Here is a 12,367-nt window from a genome sequence, read left to right as displayed (position 1 = left end):
TATATATATATATATATTTATAAATAATGCACTTCCGCCTGCAGGGGGTGTGTGCCCTGCCTCTGCTGTGTTTATTCACAGCAGAAGACTTTCTGCGGGTGTCGGGCACTGGATGTCCGTCAGCACCCGCCAATCATCGGCAATATAATGTATAAACAAGGCAGATATCAGTTCTGACCAGGGGAAGAAATGGATTTTGTGTTTTTGCAAAGCAGGGAACATAATCTATCTCTTCTCTTAGCAAAAAACTAAATACGTAGCAGAATACATATTTGCTCAAATTTATTTATTGGATATGTTTTAGAGCAAAAAGTAAAAAAAAGATTTTTGTTTATAGCATAAAAAAGTAAACACCAACAAAAGAAAGCTCTATTTGTTGGAAAAAAAAATGACATACATTTTATTTGGGGGACAGCGTTGCATGACCGTGCAATTTTCAGTTAACGCAGTGCCGGATTACAAAAACGGCCTGGTTCTGAAAGGTGTGTGTGTGTGTGTGTGTGTGTGTGTGTGTGTGTGTGTGTGTGTGGGGGGGGGGGGGGGGGGGGGATTCTCCTGAGGTCAAGTCAATAGTACTCCCCTCAAGTACAGGTTAGAAAGGAACTTAAGTTTAAAAAAATATCAGTTGCAAATTTTGCCCAAAAGTGGGAGTGGGTACCTACCCACTTAAAAAATAAAAATAATTATATATATATAATCTTTCAATTTGTTCAAACTAGCCTTTACTGTAGTCTTTGAATCGCTATATTGAAGGTATGAGGAAGAATTAATATTGGCTCCACCTTACTTTAAAAAAAATTTAGCATTTGATTGCCATTCCTCACAATTGTAACATGTTTGTTTTTTTTTTTTTCATCCCCCTTCCCCACCTTACCCCAATCTCTTTTGAACAGAATCAATATAGGTTTGAAGGCACTGGATTTCCAACTATCCCACAGCTTATAGAACATCATTATACAACAAAGCAAGTTATAACTAAAAAATCAGGAGTAGTTCTGTTGAATCCTGTTGTAAAGGTATGTAAACACATTGCTGTGCTAAACATAACGTTAGGTAATCAAGTTTTATTATTTGCTCTGATTATTATGAAGTCATAACTGATCCCAAGAACAAAAATGTAATTTATTGCAGCTAACCAGTCCTTGGATGTGGTGGCTGCATTCGTTTTTTCCGACAAAGAACGTTTTCAGCAGGTGCAGAAAATACCTGATGACTTATCAGAAATGGAAAGTCATATTTACTTCTTGTGAGCTTAACTATAAAATGGCATTGTTTTATTTGTTCAAACTCCTAATCCCCCCTCATTGTCTACATAAAGTAGATGAACAAAGGCAGCCATATTTGAAGTCCACCCTCGGTGTCGGCCATTGCTTTCCCCATAGTTCGTGTAGAGTAGGGATTGTAGTCGACCAAGGTCGGGAAGTGTGTTTGATAGGCTTACTGGGTGAAAAATAAGGGGGAAAGGCCTGAGAAAATATACAGCGCCTTGAAAAAGTATTCGTACCCCTTGACATTTTATACATTTTGTCATGTTACAACCAAAACGTAAATGTGTTTATTGGGATTTTGTGATGGACCAACACATATTGGCACATGATTGTGAAGTGAAAGGAAAATGACAAATGATTTAAATTTTTTTTTTTTACAAATATGTGAAAAGTGTGACGCACGTTAGTATTCAGCCCCCCTTTACTTTGATACCCCAAACTATTATCTAATGGAACCAATTGCCTTCAGAACCTAATTACTAAATAGGGTCCACCTGTGTGTAATTTAATCTCAGTATAAATACAGCTGTTCTGTGAAGCCATTTGTTAGAAAACTTTAGTGAACAAACAGCATCATGAATGCCAAGGAACACACCAGACAGGTCGAGGATAAAGTTGTGGAGAAGTTTAAAACGGGGTTAAGGTTTTAAAGAAATATCCCAAGCTTTGAACATCTCACAGAGCACTGTTAAAGCCATCATCTTAAAATTGAGAGTATGGCACAACTGCAAACCTGGCCATCCACTTAAACTGACAGGCTGGGCCAGGAGAAAATTAATCAGAAAAGCAGCCAAGAGGCCTGTGGTAACGCTGCATGAGCTGCAGAGATCCACAGCTCAGGTGGGAGAATCTGTCCACAGGACAACTATTAATCGTGCACTCCACAAATCTGGCCTTTTTGGAGGAGTGGCAAGAAGAAAGCCATTGTTGAAAGAAAGCTATAAGAAGGCCCATTTGCAGTTTGCGAGAAGCCATGTTGGGCACAGAGCAAACATGTGGAAGAAGGTGCTCTAGCCAGTTAAGACCAAAATTTAAAGTTTTGGCCTAAAAGCAAAATGCTATGTGTGGCAGAAAAGTAACACTGCACATCACCCTTCCCTAAAACATGGTGGTGTCAGCATTATGCTGAGGGAATGCTTTTCTTAAGCAGGGACAGGGGAGCTTGGCAGTTGTTGGGAAGATGGACAGAGCCAAATACAGGGAAATCTTAGAAGAAAACCTGTTATGGTGTGCAAAAGACTTGAGGCTGGGGAGTAGGTTCACCTTCCAGCAGGACAACAACCCTAAACATACAGCCAGATCTACAATGGAATGGTTTAGCTCAAAGGATATGCATGTGTTAGAATGGCCCAAAGTCCAGACCTAAATCCAATTGAGAATCTGTGGCAAGACCTGAAAATTGCTGTTCAGACTCTCTCCGTCCAATCTGACAGAGCTTGAGCTATTTTGCAAAGAAGAATAGGCAAAAATTTCACAATCCTAGATGTGCAAAGCTGGTAGAGACATATCCAAAAAGACTTGCAGATGTAGTTGCAGTGACAGGTAGTTCTACAAAGTATTGAATTGGGGGCAGAATACAAATGCATGGCACGCTTTTCAGATATTTATTTAAAAAAAAATGTAAAAACCATTTATCATTTTTCTTCCACTTCACAATTATGTGCCACTTTGTGTTGGTGTATCACATAAAATCCCAATAAAATACATTTACATTTTTGATTGTAACATGACAAAATGTGGAAAACTCCTATAAGAGGGGATTAGTGTTGTTTTTTTTATTATGTATGTATAGGGACCATGATTTTTCTATGTATAGCATGCAATTATTTGTGTGTATCTGCAATTCTACACCATTGTATGCTTTACTACCCCTTCTCACAATGCCCTTTCTGTATGGCAGATATCTTTATAGTTGTTAAAGGCTCAGGTCAGGTATCATCGGTGAAATGCAGAGCTCTGCCAGTGGCTAGTTTATCACTCTCTATAATATTTGCAATAACAAAAAAAGCATGGAGCTTCAAAGATGTAAACATGTATTCACATATAGTACATTAAGAAATCTTTAGAAAACATTGATTTCAGAGGCGCAGAGTATTTCCATTGTCTTCAAATGATAAAAAAATAATAAAAACAGTCCCAAAAGAAAATAGTGTAATAAAATTGGTGTCATGGAGAGTCTCACGTGCAGATCAGTCTCTTCACAAATGACCAGTAAAAGTGCCCCACCAAAACCCCCTTTATGTGTCGAACTCGGCCGGAAGGTTTTGCCTTACAAAAATGTTCAGCAAACAACGCTTTGGTGTACACAAGAACACTGATCTGCATGTGGGACTCTGACACCAATTTTATTACACTTTATTTTCTTTTGGGACTGTTTGTTTTTATTATTTGAAGAAACTGATGTAATTGCCTCTGGAATCTGCTTTGAAGATTTCCTAATGTACTATTATTCAATTAAGCGGCTGCAGGAACATAATGATTGTTTTACACAGTGATATATTGGTTTTTATGGGTATGTAGCTCATAGACCCGTTGTTTATGTTTATACAAAGTGCAGTGATTTTAATAGATTTAACATTATGTATTCTCATATACAAATGGCTAATACTTTTCCCTACTCCCTTCACACAGTGCTATTGTATATAGTCTTGCTAACTTTTCCTCCTTACATGCATCTTCGACATTTTACCTCCACAATCATCCTAATCTTTTATGCAGCAGTAGACTGTAAAAAGGTTGAAGCAACACACGTTAGACAGCAGTTTTGTTTGTCATCTCTGCCAGAAGCTGAAGGCATACTCTGTGATAGCTGAACCTTCTGTAGTTCATTAGTGTGTGTGGCCATTGCTGCCTCACTGCTGAAACAAGGTGTCACCTAACTTGGAAGTGGGCTGCTGCTAATAAACAAAGACAAGTTCGTGTAGAGGAGTATGGCAGCATTTCCACTTTTAACAGGGAGGTAGAAGTCTACCCTAAATCTAAAATCCCTGTATCTACAGATCTCTACGATCTAACACTAACCTATCCATTTCAGCCATTGTAGGCTGTGTCCTTTGCAGAGCTTCCGCCGTGTGGTCAGGTCAGCTTCAGAATACCGATTAATACAGATTTATTATTTACAGGGCTATATAGGTTAGTCTTAGAATGTGAATGTCTGCAAATGCAGGGATTTTAGTTATAGGGAGGGCTTATTCACAATCGAAATTAGAAAACATATCAAACGTTTAAACTGAGAAAATGTGCTATTTTAAAGCGGAGTCGCAGCTGTGCTTTGTGAGTGGCTCAGTGGCAGGGGAAGAAGGATGACCAAAGTTCTGGTAGTAGGGACGGGTACATGTCAAAAACGGATACCCGCTCCCCCCTGAAAGGTACCAAGTGTGTCAATGTGGGTGGCGAAAGCAAACCAGCGGAGGTATGTAAAAAAGTTGGGACAGAGCAACAAAAACCTGACAAAGTAAGTGGTACCAACAAGCAAAAGCTGGAAGAACCATTTAACAGCTAATTAGGTTAATTGGGAACAGATGAGTAACTTGATTGGGTATGAAAGGAGCATCTTAGGCTCGGTTCACACAGGGGCAACTTGTCCAGGCGACTTCGCCGCCTGACAAGTCGCACCCCGTTCTTTGCTATGGAACCATTCCAATAGGAGCGACTCAAGTCGCTCCGACTTAGAAAAAAGGTTCCTGTACTACTTTTGTGGCGACTTCGGGCGACTTGCATTGACTTCTCTACAGAAGTCGGTTTGCAAGTCGCAGCTGATCGTGTGCAGGTCGCGGCGCTGCAAGTCGTGCCGCGTACTGTGTGAACCGAGCCTCAGAGTCCATGTCTCAAAGATCAATTTCAGAATAATGTTCCTCAGTGTAAAATTGCAAAGACTGTAAATATATCATCATCTGCAATACATAATATACATATAATATAAAGTTGAATCTGGAGAAAACTGTGTGCAAGTGACAAGGCTGAAATGCAATATTGAATACCTGTTATCTTTAGGCCCTCAGGCAGCACTGCATTAAAAACAGGCATGATTCTGTGATGGGCATCACCGCATAGGCTCAGCAATACTTCCAAAAATCAATGTCTGTGAACACTGTTCACCATGCTATCCAGAAATGGCAGGTAACGTGCTTAGCGTCCAAAGAAGCCATATCTGAACATACCCCAGAAACGCTGATGTCTTCTCTGGACCAAAGCTAATTTAAAATGGTCTCTTGCAAAGTAGAAAACTGTTGAATATCCAGGTTTTAGATCAACATATGCTCCCATCCAGACAATGGCTTTTGCAGGAAAGGCCTTGCATATTTCAACAGGACAATGCTAAATTGCATCTATGACAATGGCTTTGTAGTAGAAGAGTCCAGGTGCTTAACTTCCATGCCTGCATTCGAGACCTTTCACCAATTGAAAATATTTGGTGCATCTGGAAATGCAAAATATAACAAAGATATTATGCAAGAGTGTGATAACATTCCTCTCCCAAATCTCCAGCAACTCCAGCTCTCCTCAGTACCCAGACATTTATAGAATGTGGTTAAAGTAGATGTAAAACCCGATTCATGAAATTTGACCTAAGCACATATATCTGTAGTGTTTTCTTATCTCTCGCCAAAGTCCTGTGTCTTTCTGCTGTTTTGTTGCTCTGTTATCAGCATGTTAACTTCTGACAAGTTCTTTGTCAACCAAGATAAAACCAGCCTGAAATTTGTGTTGAGTGAGGTTGCTATAAACAGGTTAGTAGAGAGCTGACCTATTCACAGAACAGCTTTACAAGTCTCTGCTTTAGTGGAGGGGGGGGGGTGTCTTTCCTCCAATCGGCTGCCGTGGCTGTTTGCCCAGACTTCGCTTCCAGTGCTGAACAGGAAGAGAAAATCCAACACAATGTACATTTTCTAAAGAATATATACCGTATATACTCGAGTATAAGCCGAGATTTTCAGCCTCTTTTTTGAGGCTGAAAGTGCCCCCTCGGCTTATACTCGAGTCACCGCTGTCTGACTGCTCGATCAGCGCATCGAGCAGACAGACGGCGGACATTAAAATTCAAAAGCCGCGCCTCCTTCTCCGCCTCCGCCTGTGATAGGCGGAACACTGAATTTCCCAGCAGTCAGTGTTCCGCCTATCACGGACATCCGCTCATCCTCGTACTACGGACGAGGATGAGACGATGTCCGTGATAGGCGGAACACAGGCTGCTGGGAAATTGAGTGTTCCGCCTATCACAGGCGGAGGCGGAGGCGCGGCTTTTGAATTGTAGAATGGCCGCCGAGAAGAGCGGCGATCCTGGAGCGGCGATCCATCGGCACGGGACGGAGGAGGCACGGGACGGAGGAGGCACGGGACGGAGGAGGCACGGGACGGAGGAGGCACGGGACGGAGGAGGCACGGGACGGAGGAGGCACGGGACGGAGGAGGCTCGGGACGGAGGCTCGGGACACAGGTAGGCTGGACACACACACACAAGGCTGCACGGACACACACACAGGGATGGATGGACACACACACACACACACACACACACACACACACACACACACACACACACACACACACACACACACACACACACACACACACGGATGGATACACACACACACACACACACACACACACACACACACACACACACACACACACACACACACACACAGGGATGGATGGATGGATGGATGGATACACACACACACACACACAGGGATGGATGGATGGATGGATACACACACAGGGATGGATGGACGGACACACACACAGGGATGGATGGATGGATGGACACACACACAGGGATGGACGGACACACAGGGATGGACAGCCATGTCTCACCCTCGGCTTATACACGAGTCAATAAGTTTTCCAGTTTTTTGGGGGTAAATTGGGGGCCTCGGCTTATATTCGGGTCGGCCCATACTCGAGTATATACGGTAATACTGAAGACAGCAGATATACAAGTAAAACTTTTGTAGGCAGACTTGTTTCATCCCTGTTTATCTTCTGAGTTTGTTCGCTTCACTGGGTATATGTGAGGGTTTACATCCACTTTAAAAGAGGGGATGCTATACCATGGAAAACCTGGCCCTGTCCCATCTTTTTTGAGACATTTTGCTGCCATCAATTTCAAGATGACCTATGTTTTTTTCTTAAAATGGTACACATTTCAGATATTTTCTATTGTGAATATAATATGGGATTATGAGATTTGTCAATCATTGCATCACTATCAAACTAAAATGAAACTAAACTGCAATACTAATTTGTTTAATTTATTTACCTTATTTATTTATGTATTTATTTTCTTATTTAGGGTTGCCATACTTGTCACCATCTAGTGTATAATTTCCGTAGCATTAGCCAACAACAGATAGTTCTGTAACCCTTCCTTAGATATACAGTCAATTTTAATTGTTTATTTCATATTGTTCATTTATGTTGCTGGACATCACCTTTGCTGTATTGTATATGGTATTTACTCTTAACTCCTGGGTAAAGACCTCATAATTTGACTTACTGATTTTTGTCTTTGTTAATGTTTTTACTGGAAATATATCTTAATGATGTTTGCAAAGCTACATTGAATCGTGAATCTGCCTGCATGTCTGACAAAGCTTTTGGACACAACTCCATTGACAACAAACCTATAACCCTACTCAGCAACATGAGACCTCAATTTGTTTGCTAGAGTCCTCTAGGTGTTGGACCTTCTTTCACTTATGGAGATGTTTCTATGCTTCACTAGTACTTGTATACTTTGAATTCTTCAATCAACTGCCTTCTACTATAACAGAAGCAGTGTATTTGGATCAGTGTAGTGTTTAGAGCTTCAAACTTGGTGGTATATTCAGTGCTTGTTCTCAGGTGGATGACTAGGTGTTGCATCACACCACATGTCTCACTATTACCACCACTTCACCCAGAGCCTTTATAAGATACTCAAGCACTTCCTTCCACACTGTGCCACAAGGGCTTCACCACAGGACAGTCGACACCTGAGTTACTGTGTATCGTCTCTCGACACGCCTACCCCATTTCCTCACCCTACTCTGATTACACCACAAAGAAACATCCTCACTGATGGGAATGATGGAAATCGGGCACAAGGGAAATGTGGCAAAAGCTCAGGTGGATTTTTGCTCTGACAATGGACTGCAAAGGTCTCAAGCCCTTAAAAGTGGTGATGCTTTTCTTGCACTGGTACATGACCCCATTTTAACATCTGTCCTTGTATACTTTTGTAGCTCTATCTCAGACTTGAAATAAAAAAGGTGTCTTTCCTTGTGTCTGTTTAAATTACTCAGACAGCTAATTCTCTTAATTCAGCCATTACTGTCCTTGGCCTGAATGTGCCAGGCTTTTACTGTACCCCCGTCTTAGAAGTAGTAGATATGGAGACTTTAAAGATGACCCAAGGATGTAACTGGAGGAGGTTGTGGAATTTTTCACACCCCCCAGTCTGCCACACACCTGATTCTGTAGCTTCATGCAGTCTGCTTGCCAATGTAGATATGGTTCACATCTCCCGTCCCCAAAAGCCTTGGTGCAGTACACTTGATTCTTCTCATTCTCGCTATACTCCTCTGAATATTAAGAGGCCTGCAATGTCTAAAAAGTCTTTGCAATTCATCAAGAAGAAGATTGGCTTTTTGTGACGATTTGGGTTCTCCAAAGAGGTTTTCACCCGTGAAAATCTTCCTAACAGGTCAGACCTTGGGTCTCTGGGCTCTCTGTTCCAACCTGCTTCTCAGTCACTGGTTTTAACGGCATGGCTGTTGAAGCCCAGGCCTTGTATAACCCTGCCATTTCCATAATACTTAAGGCGGAGTTACAGTAATTTTTTGGTTTATTAAAAGTCAAAAACTGTAGCTGCTGACTTTTAATAAACACACTCCTCTGTCCCATGATCCAGCGGTGCACTCATCCCAGCCATGTCCTCCCCCATCCTCCCTTTGCGGCTCCGTCATCTCTACTATGGGAACCTGGCTGTAATAGCCTGCGGCTTCACAGCCAGGTGCCCACTGCGCATGCGGCGCTGCACTCTGTGACTGGTCCTGAAGTCTTCTAGGACCTGTCATGTGTCTCAGAACTCAGAATACGTAGGGAAGGGGAAAGGAGAACTTCTGCTTCCGATCACCTACGGGGACAGGAACAGAAGCGGGAGCAGGTACCTGTCAATAATCGGCTACCTGCAGCCCCCCCCCCAAAAGCTTTATTTCACGAACAGGAGCCGTGGAGGAGGCCTTAAAGAGAAGTTCCACATTTGGGTGCAACTCTGCTTTAAGGCCAGAAGAGTCACTTGAGTAAAAATCTACTACTGTACCTGGAGATCCTTTTTCATATGATGTGAACACTGGGAGTTTATCCTCGGCTTGGTACTTCATAGTCTGTCTTTTCTGCAATTGGGACTTGACCAAAACTTGGGTCTAAGTAGTGCTAAGGGACCGTCTTCCACCTCGTTCATTCTATTTCAAAAATCCTTGGCTTCAGTCTCACTTGTAAAAACCTTTGTTTGAGGTGTCTCACAGATCAGACCCCCATTACAGCACCCTTTTGAACCTATTGGGCAACTACCCTTGGGTGATCTCTTTTGCAAAATGGCCGCCTTGGTTCCTATCACGCTGGCAGATATGTTTGAGTTGACAGCATGTAAAGAGCCTTTCCTAATTCATCAAGGATAACTTTGCCTTGCATCCAAAACCCTCTGTTCTCCCTAAGGTGGTGGTATCCTTCCATCCTAATGAAGACATTTTACTTCCCTCCTTGTGCCCTACCCTGAAGCATCACAAGGAAATTGCCCTCCTTATTTGGAAGTAATCAGAGCTGTGAGAGACAACTGCAGTGATTGCTGGCTATGCCAACAGGATTGAATACCTGCTGCTGCCGAGAGCCTATGATTTCAGTGTTTGTGCTTCTTGGCCTTTGCTGGATTCCTGCTGTTGGGATTTGCTGCATGGCAAAATGCCTGTGCGAATAGTGCCCAAGACATTTTCTGTATATATCCCTGCCCTCTTCCCTCCTTTCGGTTTCTTTGCAACTTTAACATCTTTTTGTCCTGTGCTTAACCAGACACAGTTTCCTAGTATGTAGCACTTATTGGCTTAAAATTGTATATTACAAATTTTAAGTTAAAAGCCTTGCTACTAACACCTCACTGCACTGCAGGGTTTTAGATGAGCAACTCTTTTCTTTATTATGCTGTGTTCCTGACTTTTTAGACTATAACTGATAAATGGTTTTATAATTGACATGATTTCTGCAGAATGATCATTACATTAGGAGCTTGGAGAGAAAAGCAATAAAGTGCATTAGACAGAATGTATTTTCCCATAGTTTGCCTTGTGTTCTAGAGACAACAGATGCAATAATGAAATCCAATTTTGCATCCCTATTTAGGTTTTGATGAGTAAAGAAAAATGACAGTTCTTTTACAAAGGCAGGTACATCACCTTCAAATGGTTTATCATAATTTTATAAACCACCACAAGAGATTGTAAGTGGGTATTTCATTTCTGCATGACAAAAAAGGCAATTGTAAATCTAAAGGCTTAAGTTTCAGTGTACCTATAAGTAGCTCAAGTATTCCTGTTTTCTTGAAATGGTATAAATAATTTTAAAAAATACACACTTCACTTTTTACCGACATGACCATATCATAACTTTTTAATATGTCAGAAACCAACACTGTCACAACATCTCACAACGCCAAGGCAAAATACTGTCATTACACATCGGTGCATCATAGCATTGAACATTGAAGATATCACAGTGGCACCATACTTCAGATAGTCAGAGTTCATTATTAGGATGCTCGCACTCTGTGCTTTGAATAATCATTAGCATCCTCACAGGGAGCGAGTGTGCATATCCAACAGTCATTAATCAAATAACAAGGCGCTTGAATTATTAGAGCAGCAGTCTTTAGATAACAATATCCTATATGTACTAAGATTATACATATATCAAACTATGTACAATATGGATGGTCCCCTCTGTCTCTGGGATCCGTGTGTTTCACAGCAGGCAGCGGGGGACCTTTGGAAAGGGGCGCCGATTCTGCGGAAAGGGGCGTACCTTCTGCAGAATCTACGCCGGAAGTGGGTGCAGATACCTGTACTGTACAGGTACCTGCACCCCCCTCCCCCCTGAAAGGTGCCAATTGTGGTGCCGGAGGCGGGGAGGGTTCCAATGAGCGGAAGGTCCACTTTAGGGTCGCAAGACATCAGGTGTGATAATTTTTTATGATTTGCACCACAACTTGTAGACTCTCTAACTTTCACAAAGACCAAATAATATCCACTAATTTGGGTCGGTCCCTTAGTATATCTTTTACCAAAAGATATGTAGCAGTAAAAATTGTGGCCAAAATTCATGAAACAAAAATTTATAATTTGCTAAATTTTATCACAGAAACAAAGTAAAATGCGTTTTTTTTTCCTCAAAATTTTCGGTCTTTTTTCATTCATAGCACAAAAAAAAAAAAAAACCCAGAGGTGATCAAATATCACCAAATGAAAGCTCTATTTGTATGAAAAAAGGACAAAAAAATCATTTGGGTACAATGTTACATGACTGAGTAATTGTCATTCAAAGTGTGAGAGCACCGAAAGCTGAAAATTGGTCTGGGCAGGAGGGGGGGGGGGGGGGTTTAAGTGCCCAGTAGGCAAGTGGTTAAAGTGAACACAGGGTTACTTTGGGGAATAATGTGGAGAAAAATGGGATGGGTTTCAGCCATGTTGTCTGCGTGCTTGTTCTCCCATTTGCATCTCCATGGTTGACTTTTTAAAGAACATCTCATTTTGGATTATGATAGTAGAGGTCTGTGGAGAGTGACTGTATTTGTTTTTATTTTTTATATATATTTTTTTTTATAGCTCCACCCTGCTTCACACCCACGACTTCTTAAAGGAATTGCATGGGTTAGTTTTTAAAGAAAACAAACATGTTATACTTGCCTCCACTGTGCAGTTTGTTTTGCAGAGTGTCCCCAATCCTCCTCTTCTGGGGTCCCTTGGCGCCTGTCTCGGTTCCTCCCTGCAATAGCTAATCCCCCCTCTGGGAAGCACTATCCCGAGGGGGTTAGCTTGCAGACACGCTCCCTGTCAAACACTCTGTGT

General features: G+C 41.7%; 1 protein-coding gene across 4 annotated transcripts in view; it reads left to right on the top strand.

The window, feature by feature from the left end:
• The window catches only part of FER (FER tyrosine kinase), a 491,045-nt gene that overhangs the window by 244,435 nt on the left and 234,243 nt on the right, over positions 1–12,367 (top strand). For all 4 annotated transcript variants that reach the window (XM_077462310.1, XM_077462308.1, XM_077462309.1 and 1 more), the window contains one exon: positions 894–1,016. In XM_077462310.1, coding sequence (XP_077318436.1) covers positions 894–1,016 — 123 coding nt within the window. The remainder of the gene's footprint in view (positions 1–893; positions 1,017–12,367) is intronic.

The sequence above is a fragment of the Lithobates pipiens genome, unplaced genomic scaffold (genome assembly GCF_037356315.1).
Source record: "Lithobates pipiens isolate NorthernLeopardFrog02 unplaced genomic scaffold, aLitPip1_a1.2 Scaffold_3, whole genome shotgun sequence".
NCBI lineage: Eukaryota > Metazoa > Chordata > Amphibia > Anura > Ranidae > Lithobates > Lithobates pipiens.
The sequence above is the reverse complement of the archived record's forward strand: the minus strand, read 5'-3'. Positions and strand labels throughout refer to the sequence as shown.